The 18562-nt window shown below is 48.5% G+C and overlaps 2 protein-coding genes across 9 annotated transcripts in view; one reads left to right on the top strand and one right to left on the bottom strand.

Annotated features, from left to right (window-relative positions):
• Nucleotides 1-5654, bottom strand: part of MARF1 (meiosis regulator and mRNA stability factor 1) — a 45996-nt gene extending 40342 nt beyond the window's left edge. For all 4 annotated transcript variants that reach the window (XM_062180768.1, XM_062180769.1, XM_062180770.1 and 1 more), the window contains exons 1-2: nt 5592-5654; nt 839-1040 (exon numbers count right to left, since the gene is read on the bottom strand). In XM_062180768.1, coding sequence (XP_062036752.1) covers nt 839-982 — 144 coding nt within the window. In that variant the 5' untranslated portion in view covers nt 983-1040; nt 5592-5654. The remainder of the gene's footprint in view (nt 1-838; nt 1041-5591) is intronic.
• A 4395-nt stretch (nt 5655-10049) lies between these two features.
• The window catches only part of NDE1 (nudE neurodevelopment protein 1), a 53368-nt gene continuing 44855 nt past the window's right edge, over nt 10050-18562 (top strand). For all 5 annotated transcript variants that reach the window (XM_062180508.1, XM_062180506.1, XM_062180507.1 and 2 more), the window contains exon 1: nt 10050-10120. The gene's annotated coding sequence lies outside the window, so the exon portion shown is untranslated. The remainder of the gene's footprint in view (nt 10121-18562) is intronic.

Below are 18562 nucleotides of genomic sequence, written 5' to 3'. Positions count from 1 at the left end.
AGGCCAGTGATGGAGCTGGCTCTGTGGCACAGTGGATTAACGCCCTGGCCTGAAGCGCTGACATCTCATATGGGTGCTGGTTCAAGACCTGGCAGCTCCACTTCCGATCCAGCTCTCTGTCATGGCCTGGGAAAGCAGTGAGGAGGATGGCCCACATTCTTGGGCCCCTGCACCCATGTGGGAGACCAGGAGGAAGCTTCTGGCTCCTGGCTTTTTGGATTGGCACAGCTCCAGCTGTTGTAGCCAATTGGGGAGTGAACCATCTGATGGAAGACCTCCCTCTCTGCCTCTCCTCTCTCTGTGTAGCTCTTTCAAATAAATAAATCTTTAAAAAAAAAAAAAGGCCAGTGATACGATAGCCCAAAATGAAATCTGGAAATGTAAAATCACTATGAAAAACTATAGAAAACAGTAAGCTAGACATAACTTATTCATGAAAACTATGAATCAAAAAAAGCTTTCAATAAGGTCTTATTCATCCTTCCTAGATTTCAAGCCTCTAAGCTCAGGGGTTATAGGGACACAAAAGGTATTTTGTGCTTTCCTCTGATTTTACTATACAATGTAGATTTTTTATCTTTGGAATCTGTGACTTTAATGAGAAACAAACCTTCCCAAAATTTTAACATTAAATATTTAAAGCACCTACTGTTAGCTTGGAATAAAGAATTAAAGTTAGACTTTCATTGAGTCAGGAATCATAAAAATGGGCAATACAAGGAGGGTATGCAGGAACAATTGACACAAACTTCAGCAACAGAGATTGTCCCAGACCAAAAGTACCTCTCGTCTACTTACATAAGGGATTTGCTATGTTCTTAGTTTCGCAAATAGTTACCGTTTGGGGACTAAGTGGCAATGCTTGCTCAGGACGAGAAAAGCAATTAGAGAATTTCCAAAGCCATGGCTTAGCGTCATTATCTTGTTGAAGCCATCCAAGAGTTCTGCTGCAGGAGTTCTCAGTTCCGTTTCCTTCCATCATACAGCCCTACAAAGTGGTTCAACATTCTTTCATCTTTCTTGTCTTTCATTCTTCCACCCTGACAAGACAAGTCATAGTTCCATGTTATTTCTTTGCAGAACACACAAACTGCATAATATACTAACATGGGATGCTGCAACTTTGTTTATAGTGCAGTGGCAACCAACAAGTGAAATCTCAATATAACACAAAAGAATGGCTACCAGAGCATATTATGAGTTACTAAAAAGTTGTAAACTAGATAAACTGTTTATGCTGAAAATCTAATGTATCAATCTGGTTTTTAGAACACCTATAATGTGGGTGCAGCATTGTGGTGCATTAGTTAAGCTGCAACTTAAATGCCAGCATTCAACATGGGAGTGCCATTTCAACTCTCAGCTGCTCCACTTTTGTTCCAGATCCTTGCTACTGCACTTGAGAAAGTAGTAAAAGATGGCCCAAGTATTTGGTCCCCTGCCACCCACACGCAGACCTGGATGAAGTTCCTGGCTCCTGGCTTTGGCCTGGCCCAGACTTAGCCACTGTGGCTGTTTGGAAAATGAACTAGCAGATAGAAGATCTGTCTCTCTGTTACTTTACCTCTCAAATAAATAAATCTTTCAAATGTCTAGAACCTACCATTCTTCATGGTCCATAGTTATGCAAATAAAAATGAACTTTGGATTTATTATACGCAGACGTGCTTGAGAGGAGTTAAATCTTGGACAGCTGTGTATCTGATGGAGACTCTTCTTCATCTGACTGGAGCTGACCTTTTGGGCACCAAGCAGACATCTACAGTTGTTCTTAATTCTTCTCAGCTCTCTCTCCCTAAATACTCTTCTCAGCAGTCAAAAAGTTAATAGAAGAGGGGCTGGCATTGTGGGGCAGCATCCCATATGAGCACTGGTTCAAGTCCTGACGGCTCCACCTCATGCTAATGAGCATGGGAAGGCAGCAAAAGATGGCCCATGTACCTGGGCTCCTCCTACACACATGGGAGGCTTGGATGGAGTTCCAGGCTCCTGGCTTCCACCTGGCCCAGTCCCAGCTATCGTGGTCATTTATGGAGTGAATCATAAATGGATAGGTCTCTCTCTCTCCCTGCCTTTCAAGTAAGTAAAATTTTTTAAAGTTAAGAGAGCATCTGATTTTTTTTTTTTTTGGACAGGCAGAGTGGACAGTGAGAGAGAGAGACAAAGAGAAAGGTCTTCCTTTTGCCGTTGGTTCACCCTCCAATGGCCACCGCGGCTGGCGCACCGCGCTGATCTGAAGGCAGGAGCCAGGTGCTTCTCCTGGTCTCCCATGGGGTGCAGGGCCCAAGCACTTGAGCCATCCTCCACTGCACTCTCTGGCCATAGCAGAGAGCTGGCCTGGAAGAGGGGCAACCGGGACAGAATCCGGTGCCCTGACCGGGACTAGAACCCGGTGTGCCGGCGCCACAAGGCGGAGGATTAGCCTATTGAGCCGTGGCACCGGCCAAGAGCATCTAATTTTAATAACACAACAACTACCATATCAACCTTTCCCAATGGGTCTTTATCTTTTTAAAAAAGATTTATTTATTTATTTGAAAGGCAGAGTTACATAGGCAGAGGCATACAGAGACAGAGGTCTTACACCTACTGGTTCACTCCCCAAAAGGCTGCAACAGCTAGAGCTGAACAATGTAAAGCCAGGAGCTTTCTTCTAGGTCTCCCACATGGGTGCCAGGGCTCAAGGACTTGGACCATCTTCTGCTGCTTTCCCAGGCCATAGCAGAGAGCTGGATCAGAAGTAGGGCTGCCAGAACTTCAACTGGTGCCCATATGGGATGCTGGCACTGCAAGTGGTAGCTTTACTTGCTATGCCACAGCGCTGGCCCCATCCCAATGGGTCTTTAATATGCACACAGAAGGTCCAAATTAAATGGCCTCTGTAGACTTTGAATTCTATTATGCCATACAACAAATTGAGCCAATTTCCTAGTTTACTTATGATGAAAGTACAATCTGATATACCACCATAAAACTCACAATTAGAGAAATCTCAAGTCTCAGATGTGCTATATTTATTCCAATGCAAGAACACTCTGACAAGTCTTAAAGAGTACAATAAAAGCAGATCAAATCAATCCATACCCATTGGGTATGGAGGCAGCTGGCAATAGTGAGGACAACTGAACTTCATTTTTTAAGGTTACAATACACCAACAACTACTTAACTCTTTCCTATAGAGGCAATTTTAAGGTGGTTATTTCATTATTTGTCAGAAATTTCATCTCCAGGCATTTAGAAAATAATCGATTTTAGCTGTATCTCTGATAGTGATGGTCTTTTTTATGAGAATTTTCCAAATGACTTTTTAAATTTCTTTGAGAAAGAGAGATCTCATCCTCTAATTCATTCCCCAAATGCCTACAAAGACCTAGGCTGCAGCTAAAGCCAGGAACCCAATCCACGTCTCCCATGTGGGTGGCAGGAAGCCAACTGAGCTGTTACTGTCACCTCCCAGTGTCTGCAATGGCAGGAATCTGGAATCAGGAGCCAGAGCTTGGACTTGAATCAGGCACTGATGTGGGATGTGGCTACCTTAACCCCACCATCAAACACCAACTTCTCAAAAGATTTCAACATCTACACAGTGGGGAAGAGGAGAGAGAATTAGGCAAATACTCTTAAGTTATAGGAGAACTGATCACATAAAGAAGGGGTCACCTATGGCCTGAGGGCTAAAAACACTCCACTACCTGTATTTAAATGGCCTGGAAACTAAGAATTTAGTCTCATATATTTTTAATTCTCCAGGGGAAAAAATACAGAGACCATACAAAATTATATGAGATTCAAATCTCCATGTCCATAAATAAAGTTTATTGAGACACTAATTCATTTCATTACTGTGGATGGCTGCTTTTGTACTACAGCTGCAGGGGATAGGCTACAAAGTCTAAATATTTAGTATGGGTTGGCCCTTTTGTCCAACTGCAAAACTTCATTAAGTTTCTGTTCCTCTTCTGTAAAAACATGGTAATTTTTCCTCGGTCTACCTTGCAGCACAGTGAAGAAAAAAACTAGATAAATGCACCCCACAGTCTACAGGGACTTCATACAGAACATGGCAAATGTGCATCGTGAATGAACACATGAATTTCAAAATAAACTTATTTTTGAATTCCATTCTTCTATGAGCTTTTTGAAGTACCCTGGTACTTTGACAAGTGCTGGGCCTGCTACATATTAGATACAAAGTAAATATCTGTTAAATGAGAGAAAGAAACACACTATTTGCCTACTACACTGTTTGGAGTGGTTAATTCAGAGACAAATACAGAGTTGACAGCCACCACCAAGAGTAAATTATGATATGCGTTTCCCCTGTTAAATTTAGGTCTTATGTCCTCCAACAAGCTCCTCTCTAAATCACCTGTGATGTCCACGGTATACAGAAGTTTAACATGCTCTCTCAAACCTCTTCAAACCTCAATCCTGAATGTGAGCTAACATTTACAGCACAGGCAACCTAGGTAGCCAAAGCAGGTTCCGTTAATGTGTGACTGGGAGTCTGCCTTCTGCCACTCTCTAGGCGATGTGGATGGAAGTACAGCCACAGATCTCAGACCGTGCTTACGAAGACCCCACTTCTACTGCTTCCATCTGTACAGCTTTCGGCAACCCACAGTCGCTCTGAACCTCAAAGCCTCTCTCAAAAATGGGTCTGATAATCATAGTGATCACCCCTGCCTCACAGGGGTCGTTCACTACAAGTCCGTTCAGTACATGGCCTTTCCTTAGCACTCAGCCCAGTCCTGCACTCCAACGCCACCTCCCCTCATCCCATCATCGGCATTTCCCTCCATAACTTTTCTATACCTAAAACGATCCTGTTTGTTCGCATGCTACTTTATTCCCTCTCTCCCCCATTAGAACGTAACCTCCATGACAGCACGGAGTTTACTGCATGTTTTCTTATCCACTACCGTATTTCCTCCACCTCGCACAGTGCTCAACCAATTGTTAAACGAGCGAAGGACTCAAAAAAAAAAAAAAAAAAAAACGCCTAAGAAGACCGCTTAGGTTTCAAATTTCTCCGTGTGCAAAACTGAAGACTATTTACCGCTCAGAGAGGCTGGAAAGTCCAAGAGATACAAACCTGACAAGCTCGTAACTGGGAAACGAAAAGGTTTAACCCAAGAGGAATTACAATCCTTAGGCAACTCAACGGTACCTGTCACGCCTGAGGCTACACCCCAGGGCTGGCAAAATACAACACGCTGGGGAGGGAAGGGTGCGATAATACTCGCCCGATTCTTTCCCTCTCAACCTTTCACCTGGCCACACCCCTCTGAAAAGGTGGCTCCCACACCTGGAGGGCAGTATAGGGAGCACAGAACAGGTGCGGGCGGAGAGCCAAATACCTACTAAGAGGAACAGCGGCGCAGCCGTGACATAGTGAGCGGACTTGACACGAAAACAAGCCGCCGGCCCCACCGGCGGGTCCCAGTCCTCCCCTTCGGAGCAGCCACCCCGCACAACACGCCAGCAATAAGCGGAGGAAGGCGGGGGGTCAATGTTCCCCGTCCAGCTTCGGGAGCCCCAGAGCAGTGGGCCCGTCAAGGTCTAGTCCCAGAGCGGACAGCAAACTCACCTCTGCCACCAGCTCCACCTCCGCTCACATTCCGGCCCCGCCGCCTTCCCCCCACCCCCCCAGGCCCTTTGTTTTGATTCCCGACTCCGCAGCTCCCGCCGCCGCCGCCAAGCGCACCCTCCACTTCCGCTTCCGCACCGCACCTCCCCTGTCGCAAAACCGACGCCCTTCTCTCCCCGACTTCGCCCCGCCCCTTCCTCCGCCCCGCCCCCGCGGCCGCGTCCTCCACGCGCGGGGCATGCTGGACCAGCGGGGGGGGCGGGGCCTCGCGGCCCTGCAGCCTCGTCAGGCTCAGTCCCCTCCCGATAAACCTCTAAATGGGGAACTTCCCGGGGGGCGCCTGGGACTTTTGTGGCCGGAACCCCGAAGTTGAAGGAGGCCTTGCCCGAGGCTTAGCGCTGTGGAGTCAGAAGGAACCTCCGAGGAGGGAATTGGGGGGCCTGTGGGATGGAACCGGGAAGAACCGGCCGAAGAGGACTTCCTAAGATTTACCTCTTCGGCTCGCTGGAAGGAAGGCGACTTGAACGGATTGCAATAAAAACGCGATTGTTTCGCCTTTTTTTTTTTTTTCCTCTCATCACGTGATAGCCCTATTTTATTTTTTAAAAATTAAATGGCGCATAGTCCACAAAGTCCTTCATTTCTAGCGCAATCTAGTGGCGAGTGTGAGGGAAAAAAAAAAAACAAAAAACGCCCAAGGGGCTTCCACCCGGCTGGCAAAAATAAAAAGTGCGCTGGGCAGGGTCTCCCACGAATACCCGGTCCTCGCTGACTTCAGTAAGGAAACTAGGTGGTGCGGGTCTCGATCCCGTGACCGGCGAACACAAGTTTTTCACCGACAGGTTGGGCGAGCCGAAAGCAGCATTTTGAAGCCCGGAACACTCTGTGTTTGGATAAATAGGCCATGTGTTTTGCTTTAAAAACAACAACAAAAAGCCCCACAATCCGTGCGTTTACCTGAAATTTCAAACGATTTTGTAAGCCACGGGGCGGTTTCTGAAACTGCCAGCTGACGCCCATTTCCTGTTGCAAATGAGGAGAAAACAGAAGTTTTCAACCTACGCGCAGTTCAGGATGAGCTAACCGGCCAGGCTGTGGGAAGGTTACTTTTACGGACTGCCTTCACGAAGCAAATTTATTCTGCAGACGGCTCAGCCAGTAGAGATGGCCCAAGGGGGACGTTTTCCCCCTCAAGTCTCGGGTGATTCCCTGAGGCCATCAATCCGGGTTAACTGGGGACCGCTGCACCCCTCTAGACGCTCTTGAGGGCACGTGTTTGGGAGGACACGCTCAGACTTGTAGCCACAGGCTCCTTTGTGCCTGTATTTAGTTTTCCAAGGCCGGGACAGGTATGCATCGTCTGCCTGCTCAGGTATTCATCATTGCTGAGTGAAACCTTCTCTGTGTGTCCCCCTGGGAATTAGAACAGATCAACCCTGTTAATAACATGGGGGCTTTTTTTTTTCTCAAGAACCAAATACTTGACTACTCTTAATAGGTGTTTTATTCCATACCGTCTTTATTCCAGTTGAGAATCTCTGAACACAGCCCATGCTAACTCAAAATATAAAACAGGAAACAAAGCAGTTAGGGAATATAATTGCCTTTTTAAAGAGTTTTGAATCACAAAAGAGACACATTTTACTTCACTTTTTTTGGCATTCTTTCAAGTCCAGAGCTGTGCCTTATCTCAACAGGTAAATGCAGTGAATTAAAAAAAAGCACTAAATGGAAGGCTAATGACAGAATTACAAATATTTTAAAGGAAATGTAATTGTATTGCTTCCTATAGAAAACTAGACTAAGAGTCTATCAGCCCTTAAAGGAGGCAATTAAGGATCAAAACAACCAGTTGGTATTTGTAAAAGTACTTTAAGGTCTATTTTCCTATGTATAGTCTGTTAGTTCCATTTCCTTCCTGGGAAAGCTCTTATCTGAGAGTAGAAGTAACTTTCTATTCTTTCCTTGTTCAAATTATGTTCTTCACCTTTTCATGATGCCAGGCTCAAGACTGATGTTGATGCTGTTCCAGTGGTTGCTTTACCTTTGATTCGGCCCCTCGGTTAAACCAGGCTGCTACTAAAGGGGTTTCTTCCAAGCACCTTCTCCTCTACCTGCATTAGTTCAGTGGTTTGAATTGGTAAATTTTAAAGGAAGGGCCTAAGGAGGAGAAACCAAACTATCTGTTCAGGCATATCGCAAGGCTACGGGAAACAAACTGAATTTAGGAAGAGAAAGGAAAACGTCTTAAAGCAGTATACCAAAATTTTTCCTCCATTTTTAAGACTTATAACAACCCCATTTCTCTAAACTCTTATTCCTGAATAGAACTCAATCATTTCATTGCCTGTTGCTTTTCTGGATGGAAAAGTTGGGATACTGAGAAATGATTAGTTTGAATGACTTGATTCATGCCATTCATTGATTCGGTTTATCTGTGAACTGGGGTGATAACTCACTGCCCAGAAACCTCACAACTTGGTGAGGGTCAGATAAACTGCTGAAAGCATCAGACCAAATAAACAGAGAAGTACAACACAAAATATTTATCAGTGTTTGGGACCAGAAGGGAAATTTCCTGAAAGGCATTTTGGTACTTTCCTTAACCCTGTTGATGTGGGTGGTACGGCTTTCTTTTTTGGCTCTGAGCTTTTTTGAGGAACTAGCAAGGACTCAAAGTAGAATTCGAGAAGGTTCCTTCCAAGCAGAGTAGAGAGGCAGGAAGAACTCTAAGGATGGTGGGAGGCCTCTGGCACAGTGCCCAGGAGCAGTGGTGTAGGAGATCCATAGAGGCAGCTTTGGAGCCTGATTTGTTACTGAAGTTAATTGCAAGACCTTGGGCAGCTTAACTTCCTGCACCTTTGAAAATTGAGGAAGAGAAAGATCAGCAGTTAGACAGCACTTGGGACACCTGCATGTCACAACAGAGTCCCTGGGTTCCAGTCCTATCTCCGCTCCTATTCCAGCTATCTGCTGATGTTCTGATAGCTGGGGTGGTGGCTCCACTGCTTGCCACCTGCATGGGAGAGCTGGATTGAGTTCTGGGCTCCCGATCTCAGGCTAGGCCGGTCCCAGTCCCAGCTGTTGTGAGCATGTGGAAGTACACGAGCAGATGTGAGTTCACTCCGTCTCTGCCTTTCAAGCCATAAATAAGCAAAAAGAAAAATGAGTCCACACAAATGCTTCCATGTGGTTCTCATCGCTGGACATTCAGCTCCAGTGTCACCTCCTTCGAGTGGCCTACCCTGTCCAATCTCTGCCCTCTCCTATCACATGAATGTGCTTTATTCCTATCACTAACCTGAAAATCTTTTATTATCTGCTTGCTGGTTTAGTGTCTCTTGAAATTGCAAACCCTGTGAGGACAGGTACCTTGTCTGAGTTATTCACTGTGTAATCGGAGTGTCTTGCATTTAGGAGTGCTCAATAAATATTTGTAAGTGAACTATTAGTGTTACTGCTGAGAATTAAATTAAAAACCCATACCAAGAATTTAGGATTGTGTATGACACACATAACCACTAAAAAAAATTCATGATCATTAAACAAGTATATTGTACTTAGGTCAAAGCACTGTCCTAAACTTTATTTATTTATTTATTTATTTGAGTGGCAGAGAGAGGTCTTTCATCCACTGGTTCACTCCCCAAATGGCCAGAGCTGCGCTGATCAAATCCAGGAGCCAGGAGCTTCTTCTGGGTCTCCCACGTGGGTGCAGGGGCCCAAGGACTTGGGCCATCTTCCACTGCTTTCCCAGACCACAGCAGAGAGCTGGATCGGAAGAAGAGCAGCCGGGACTGGAACGGGCCACCATGTGGGGTGCCGGCACTGCAGGTGGCGGCCTTCCTTGTTAAGCCTAAACTTTTACAAATGCTAAATTAACTCTTTCAGCCCTGTATAATGCCCAAACAGCCACAGCTGTTAGGTAACTTGCCCAACATCACACAGCTAATGAGAATTAGGATTCAAAACCAGGCTTCAGAGCAAATTCTACGAAGTTCTGCTGCCCCTGAGCAGTAAGACAATGCTGCTGGGAAGAGGAACAGGAACAATACCGGGCAAGGCTACTTTCAGCCAGCCTGGATCTTTGTGCTTCCCTCTGATGGCGGAAAGAGCGAGAACGGGAAAATGCAACCGGCGTGGAGGAGGCAGCCGGGGTGTGTTCCTGGACGGCGTGGCCGGCAAGCCTAAATTCGTTCCTGGGAGTCCACGGAGCGGCTGGCCGCGTCCCCGAGGCCGGCCAGTCCCGGCGCAGCCGCGGGAACCTCCCAGGCCCCCTCCCGCCCAGGACCGCCGCCGCGTGGCCGCGCCGCGCCCGGGCCTGGGAAAAAAGTTTCCAAACGGCGCTGCTCGGCGCTGATTGGTCGAGACGGACGCGTCCCGTGGCGCGGCAGCCAATGGAAGACGCCGGTCGCGAGCTGCGGGGCGGGGGCCCGAGGAGCCGGGCCGCGCCTCGCCGCCGCCACCGCCGCCGCCACCGCCGCCACCCCCGCCACCACGGCGGCCTCGTCCTCACAGCCGGAGCTGAGGTAAGCGCCGAGCGGGCCGGCGGAGCGCGGGCGTTGGCCACTGGCGGACGCCGCTGCGGCCCGCAACTCCTCCGCGCCGGCGCCCGCCCACGCTCTCGGGACCTCTGCCCCGCGCGCCCCCTCGCTTCTCGGCTGCGCACACTTGGCGGGTCCCGGAGCCTCCCTCCGTGCCTTTGCACCGTGCGTGCCCGCGCGCGGCGCCTCGTCCCTGCCAACTTTGCGTCTCCGTCCCGCCCGGTCCCGCTTCCCTTCCGCGCACTCCGGTCCCGGACGCCCCAGCGCCTCCCCGTGACCCTCGGGTCCGGCCGCCCGCAGGTCCCCGGGCCCCTTCGCTCCCAGCGCTGCCCTCCACCGCCGCCCCGAGTGCAGGCCGCTTTGCTAAAACCTCCCCTGGGCTCCGCGTGTGGAGCGGGCTCTCCGCCGTGCCCGCAGCGGGGCTGCTGCGGGACGGTGCGGATTTCCCCTGACAGCGCTTGGCGGGAGCCCCGGCCGGGGGCTGGAAACGCTGACCCCGCAGCTTGGACGCCGGCCGGGCTTACCTGGCCTCCTGAGGTCGCGGGAAAGCGCAGCATCTTCTGGACACGGCTCTGCGGGACGCTGCTAGCTGGTCCCCAAGCCCGTCCCAGGTTCTCCGCCTTCCCGGGGGCCTGAGCCTCGCCCATTGCTTTGTGCAGGGTTCGCTGCCAGGTTGTGCCCCCTCTCTGTCTACTTTGAGCCCGGGGCTGCTTTTAACTTTCTTTCCAAGAGACGGGGCCTTTGTAGCGTGTGCTGGGCCCAGGCCTGTCATTTTTCGCTGCCAGTTTGGTTTCGGCGTATCCTGAGCTAGGATGGCGTTTTAGGACTCGGTTAGAGTAATTGGATACCAGCTGCTCCCAGAGCCTGACCACTCCCGCCCCCACCACCACCACACCTGCATTTTAACCAGTTTGGAAACCCGGTTCTCCTTGCTGTGTTTCAGGGGCGTCTGATGTGTATGTTTTATCTCATTTTTGGACGATCGTTTCCCAAGTTGGCTAATTCTGTTAAGATGTTATTTTTGTTTCCAAAATGTGTTCTTTTGCCTTGGAAAGTGCCAGCCAAGACATGACACTTCCTTTCTTTGCAAGGTAATTTCCTAACAAGAGCGTGGCTGCTTGGACCAAGGTTGTGCCTGCCGCTGGCACTGCGTTTGCACCTACTGCTGTGGCTGGAGCGGCCTCAGTCGGCCTCTCCCAGCAGGGCTAAGCACTTAGTAGGTGTTCCAGAAATGTTTGAAAAGGGGTGGAGGACGGGGAGCATTCTTTTCCCTGGCAAGTTGTTCAGTAGAATAAATTTATCCTGGAACAATAGCTATTCTATTTTTATTGTATAAGTATAAGCTTTCTAAAATTTCAAAAGCAACATATGTGTACTGTAGAAAAAAGGTATACTGTAAAGAAGTGTGTTGAATAGAAGTACTCCTCTCAGAGCCTGCTGTACCCTAGTCTGCCACAGCCTTCTATGACCATTTTTACCCCTGCAGCAGAGAGATGACATAAACCAAGTGGCACCCGTTCTTAACTTCCTAACCTGACACGAACTTTCATCTGTACTCATCCTTATAATTCTTTTCTTTTCTTTCTTTCTTTCTTTTTTTTTTTTTTTTTTTTTTTGTACAGGCAGAGTTAGACAGTGAGAGACAGAGAGAAGGGTCTTCCTTCCGTTGGTTCACCCCCCAAATGGCCGCTATGGCCGGCATGCTGCGCTGATCTGAAGCCAAGAGCCAGGTGCTTCTCCTGGTCTCCCATGGGGTGCAGGGGCCCAAGGACTTGGGCCATCCTCCACTGCCTTCCCAGGCCACAGCAGAGAGCTGGACTGGAAGAGAAGCAACCGGGACAGAATCTGGTGCCCCGACCGACCGGGACTAGAACCCCGGGGTGCCGGCACAGCAGGCGGAGGATTAGCCAAGTGAGCCTTGGCGCTGGCCCTTATAATTCTTTTTAACAACTGCCTAGTTTTCCAGGCAGTCTTCTGTTGACATTCCGTTTCCTCCAGTGTTCCACACCTGTGAATGATGGTGTACATCCGTGAGCTTATGTCCTTGCGTGCCCAACTATTTTTGTAGGTAGTTCATGATAGTCTTTGAAAGCACAAAGTGAGGCCTGCTGACTCTTGACTGATTTTCCCCAGTGATGTCAGTTCTGCAAAATGCAAGGCCTGCGCCGGAACGTGGAAGCTGTTGGAGCATGTGCCGGCACTTGGCAACCTCTCTCTCTTCCCTCCCTGTGCCTTCAGCTCTGCCATTTGTTTTGATTGTGGAGGATATGGGGTTGGGATGGAGAAGGGTGTTGAGTGAATTCCTGATGGTTGATGGGTGTGGATCACTCCTACCAGCTGTGTTGGCTGGCTTCACTCAGAGGAAAGCCCTGAGAGATTGCTTTGTTGTTTCTGGAGTTAGGAAACCAGAGGTGTGTGTCTCTTTTACGCTTCTGTTAGATCTAATCATGCAGACATGTAGAAGGGGAAAAACCTCATGCCACAACACATTTTTGTAGCAAGTGTAGAACTGAGTTATACAAAATGGATGCTTTTGGAACTACTGGATCCCAGTCTGTTTTTCCTGGCATGCTGTGGCATATATATTTAAGCTTCCCATCAGATTTGTCCACATGATGGTGTTTTGAGAATGCAAAGTTAACAACACACAGATAAATGCATGCAGTACCCACTTTGATTTTTTTAAATTTTTATGTATTTGAAAGTCAGAGAGAAAGATATCCCTCGTCTGCTGGTTGACCCCCAAAATGTCCACAATGGCCTGGACCAGGCCAGGCCGAAAGCAGGAGCTCAGAACTCAATCCAGACCTCCTGTGTGGGTGGCAGAGACCCAGGTAGTGTATCACAGCTTCCTTCCAGGGTGCACAGCAGTGGGAAGCTAGAATCAGGAGTGAAGCCAGGACTGGAATTAAGCACTCCAGGATGGGATGTGGGCGTTGCAAGGGCCATCTTAACTGCTGTACCAAATGCTGACTCTGCAGTATCCATTTTTTTTTTTCTCAAGATTTATTTATTTAATTATTTGAAAAAGTTACAGAGAGAAAAAGATTTCCATCTGTTGGTTCACTCCCCAGATGGCTTCAACCATCGGGGCTGGGCCAGGTCAAAGCCAGGAACTAGGAGCTTCATGCAGGTCTCTCCTGGGTGGCAGGAGCTCAATTACTTGAGTCATCTTCTGTTGCTTTTCCTGGGTCATGAGCAGGGATCTGGATCAGAAATGGAGCAGCTGGAACACAAACTAGGGCGCATATGGGATGCCAGCATCACCGGTTGTAGCTTTACCTGCTACACTGCAGTGCTAGCCCCTGTAGTGTCCTATTTTAAGAAAGCTCGTACAGAAGTGTATGCTGTGACCAGGTGTTAACACCTACCCAGTACAATGCATTTAAAAAAGTCTATGTGGGCCAGAAAAAATTTGTGAATCTTTACAAAGAGGGGCAGAGAGAGAGATCTTCAGCCACTACTTCACTCTTCAGATGGCTGCAGTGACCCAGACTGAAGCCAAGACCCTGGCACTCCATCCAGGTCTCCCAGTGGGTACAGGGGCCCAAGCACTTGGGCCGTCTTCTGCTGCTTTCCAGAGTGCATTAGCAATAAGCTGAGTCCAACATGGAGCAGCTGACACTTGCAGCAGCACACATATGGGATGCCGGGATCACAGGCAGCAGCTTCACCTGCTGTTGTACAATGCTGGCCCCTGGCTTCTACTTCTAAGAAAAGGAGCGATTGGTGTGCCTGCCTGCCTCATAGAGTAGACTGAACCTCTTAGCATAATACTGTTTCCAAATAATGTATTGAATTTCCCTCCAGTCAGCAGGAAACAGAAAGTGATGGTAAAATTCAGAAGGTGAAGAAGAGAACCTGTCTCTGGTAGAGAGCAGTGTGCCAGAACTTGCTGAGACATTTTAAGATGGCAAAGGAAAAATCGTGTGTTTTTAAGGTTTCATAACAAAGCAAAGAGCAGCTGTTAACTTCTTTCCTCTGTGTTAGCATATATTTTTCTCTTCCTTTAGTATTGCTTTTAAAGTGTCAGTGTTTTGGGTTAAAACGTCGTTCCTTGTTTCTTTGATCATGAAGTCTGTGACATGTCTGGGTCTTAGTTTCTCCTGGGTCCCTGAATCTAAAACCATATCCTGCCGGCGCCGCGGCTCACTAGGCTAATCCTCTGCCTAGCGGCGCTGGCACACCGGGTTCTAGTCCTGGTCGGGGCGCCGGATTCTGTCTTGGTTGCCCCTCTTCCAGGCCAGCTCTCTGCTGTGGCCAGGGAGTGCAGTGGAGGATGGCCCAAGTGCTTGGGCCCTGCACCCGCATGGGAGACCAGGAGAAGCACCTGGCTTCTGCCTTTGGATCAGCGCGGTGCACTGGCCGCAGCGCACCAGCCGCGGCGGCCATTGGAGGGTGAACCAACGGCAAAAGGAAGACCTTTCTCTCTCTCTCTCTCACTGTCCACTCTGCCTGTCAAAAAGAAAACAAAACAAAACCCATATCCTTCCCATGGCTACTTGTAATTAGAGCCTTCTCCGTAGTCGAAGGACCTTCAGCATCTCAGGTTCGGTCTTTCTTGAGGGTTAAGTTTGGAGCCTCCCTGGCCAAAATAACAATGTTTTGTTAAGGCCTTTTCTGAAACGTATGTGCCATAGGGTGCAGGAGGAGGGCCACCATGCACACCTTTTCCTGTAACCTGGGGTTTGGGGTGGTTTCCCATGTGGTTCCTCTCCCCCATCCCGTTCCCATTCCAGTTGCTCAGGTGCTAGGAGAGAACTCAGGCTTAGGGATTTGCAGGTATAAACTAACCTTCAGGGGGTCTCTTGCTTCCTGTCTCTCCTTGCCGTCAGGTGGCCAATCTCCACCTTGCCCTGTCTTTGTTCATTGGGTGCCTTTTATGTACCAAGCACTGTTGCAGGCACTGGGAATAAAAACGAAAGTGAGGCAGAAGTTCCCTGTACTCAGAAACTGCCATTCCACTGAGGAAGACAAACAGAAAGAAAACTCGGAGAGGGAGTGGTGAAATAGGACAGAACAGGGGTCAATACGACAGGGAGAGCTGGAGGGAGTGTTGGGTGGGATATTCAGATGAGGTCGCTTTGGGGAGGACAGCTGAGATCTGTGTGGCAAGAAGGAAACTTACTGAGTGCATTCCAGACCAAGAGAACAGCAGGGTGAAGGTTCTGGGGTGAGAGCCAACGTGGCGTGTTCAAGGAGGAGAAAGAAGGCAGATGGCTGGGGCGTGAGTGAGTGAGTGAGGGGTAGGAGGTAGGAAGTGTTGAGAGAAATAGGCAGAGGGCTGATTCCATCAGATCTGGGCATGATCTTTCTCTAAACTGCGGGAAAAGTCGGTCTACATTTGTCGTTGCTAATAACCTCACCCCATCATATACTGACTTCCATGCCGCACACTTGGGACTGGCCTCCTTAGGATCACCAGTGTCTTAATGGCTACACAGGGGCCATTTGTAGATGCATGGGCCTTCGGCCCTTGATACTGTAGAAATGGTTTGGTGACTGCATATTAGAGGAGATCTAGGCTCATCAGAGCTTATGGCTTGAATAGGGGGTTATTGACCCCTTACCTGTTTTACTTGCAGCAAATAAGATCATTAATTTCATGCATTAATTAGGACTTATTTATGGCAGAAATCTTGGCCTACCCGGTATAAAACCAAGGCAGGGAGTTGATGATCTCGCAGAATCTTAAACCTGGTATGACTGCATCCAGGTGGTGCAGTGATGTTGTCAGGACCTGTTCTCCTGATTTCTTGGCTCTGTTTTCTTTTATTCTCAGTCAGCCTCCCTTATGAGAACGAGGTGAGCACTGCCAGTTCCGAGTTTACCTCCTAGCACCTTGTTCCCAACCCCAGTAGAGAGTGTTTTTCCTTGATAGATGTGCAGAAGGCCTACGCTTGGACCCTTGTTGGCTCCGCTTGGTTTAGGCCCATCCCTAAGTAATTCATTGGTTTAGCATGGCTTAGGCCCATCTCTAAGCCATTCAACGTCCCAGTGTAGGTTAGGCCCATTCCTTTCATTGGCTCATTGTGGATTAGGCCATCTTGTCATTGGCTGGCCCAAGTTAGGCTCAACTCTGAGCCAGTCACATATGCCTGCTCCTTGATGCATGATGTCAGATCCTTCTGAATCACGTGGACTGAGAGTACAGTTGGTTCCCCTAAGGGAGTCCTGGGGTGTCATCACAGAAAGATGGAAGAATGAATGCAGGACTAGGAAAAAATACACAACAGCTTTCTACTAAATCTAGCATCTCTGCCTTGGTGAAGCTTTCTGAGAAGCTGTTTCCCTGGGGAGGTGGGAAAATGACAGGTTTTTTCAGAATTAGGGAATGGAAAAAAGTAAGGGAAAGGAGATTGAATATGGGTGCAGCTAAATGTAGTTGTCAGTGAGTTCTGTGCTCAAATGAGGTATAATTGTGCATTTTCTACCAGGGATCCATCTATAGTGACACTAACATATTTAGCCTACCAATTTGTATTTTTTTTTTTTTAATTTTACTTATTTGAAAGACAAAAGTCTTCCATCTGTTAATTTACTCCCCAAATGCCCAAAACAGCTGGGGCTGGCCAGAAGTTAGGAACTGAGAATTCAGTCTGGGTTTCCCATGTGGTTGTCAGGAACCCAGACATTTGAGCCTCACAGGGTGTGCACTAGCAGGAAGCTGGAGCTGAGCCTTGAACCGTGGCACTCTGGTATGGGATGGAAGCATCCACAGTAGTATCTTAATTGATATGCCAAACTACTTGTCCGCAATTTTTTTTTTTTTTTTTTAGATTTATTTACTTATTTGAAAGGCAGTGTGACACAGAGAGGTAGAGACAAAGATCTGTCTGCTATTTCACCTTCAAGAGGTCTCAATAACCAGGTCTGTGCCAGGCCAAAGGCAGGGGCCAGAAACTACATCCAGGTCTCCCACATGGGTGGCAGGGGCCTGAGCAGTTGGGCCATCTGCTGCTGCTTTCTCAAGTGCATTAACAGGGAGCTGGATCAGAAACAGAGCAGCCAGGACTCCAACTAGCACTCTGATATGGGACACTGCTTGTGCAAGTGACTGCTTAACCTGCTGTACCACAGTGCTGCCCACCCCACTTGTATTTTTGACCATAAGTATAATGCAGTATCCTGCAAAGTGTTGAGTTTTGTTTTTTTTTTTTTTTTTTGGTCCCCAAGGACACATACTAGCCTGTGGGTTCCTTTTGAAGGAGGGGACCTGGGAGACATCTTATTTGAATTTCTAGTACCTTTTGACAAGCTCTGAGCCTGAAATAATCTCACAAGATAAGCTCTTACAGTAGAGAGGCTGCAGAGGGCGTCTACAGACTATTAGCCCAGTGATTGTAGACGTTTCCTTCCCTAACCTTTGCTCTGAACATCTCCCGGGTCCTCCAGTGACTGGCTGCCTTGACTCTTCCTCTCAAAAGTACTTCTCCTAAGCTCCGTCTCTCTCTTCTTCCTCACCTCCCAGTTACTCCTCCACTCATTTTATTCCTCCCCTGTCCTCTGTGGTGTTGAAACTCTCCTTGCTCACCCCGCCAGTGACCCATATTTTCCAGCCCTTATCTCGCCAGCCTCTCAGTTGCAGCCTTGTGGCGTGGAATGTTCCCTTTCATCCCTTGAAACCAGCTCCGCCCAAGGCAGCGCCCACTTCCCAGTTCTCATCTGTCACTTGGTGTCTTCTGCCTCCTTCCTTTACCGTTTGTTCCTCTGCCCGACTTTCCAGTCTTGGCACTCCCCAGAGGTCCGTGAATGGTCCTTGAGGTTCTCTGCTGGTTCTGTCATAGGAAAAGGGTAGAACCAACCGCAGATGCGTGACTCACAAATTTGTATTGTTGGCCCGGACTCCACCTTGACCTTCAGATCCAGTGTTGCATCTGAATGCCTCTCCGTTGAGGGATGGGCGTTTGGCACAGTGGTTAAGTGACCGTTTGGGATGCCCACATCCCATATCAAAGTGCCTCTGTTTCTGACCCAACTTCCTGCTAATGCATACCCTTGGGAAGCAGCAGATAATAGTTGAATTACTTGGATCCCTGCCGCCCATCTGTCTTGACTCCCTCTTCCTTTGTGAGGGCATTTTCCTTTCTTTCCTGGATTCCTGCAAAAGTTCCCATTAGGACTTGTCCCTCCTCAGCCTGCCCATGGCCGCTGGGATGAGCTGTCACTCTCCTCAAAACCCTCCCCCTGCTCCCTTTGCTGCCGGCTTTCTTAGCCTGTTGTCAGAGCCCTAGTGCTTATTTTTACAGAGCCGAATTTTACTAATTCATTTAAAGATGTATTTATTATTCAAAAGGCAGATTGACAAGGAGAAACAAGAGTGAGAGGTCCTCCAACTGCCAGTGTACTCCCCAAGTGCCTGTCATAATCGGGGCTCAGCCAGGTCAAAACGGGGAGCCAGACCTGCGTTGTGGTAAAGTGGGTAAA

This window comes from Lepus europaeus, chromosome 21 (genome assembly GCF_033115175.1).
Source record: "Lepus europaeus isolate LE1 chromosome 21, mLepTim1.pri, whole genome shotgun sequence".
Taxonomy (NCBI): domain Eukaryota; kingdom Metazoa; phylum Chordata; class Mammalia; order Lagomorpha; family Leporidae; genus Lepus; species Lepus europaeus.
The sequence above is the reverse complement of the archived record's forward strand: the minus strand, read 5'-3'. Positions and strand labels throughout refer to the sequence as shown.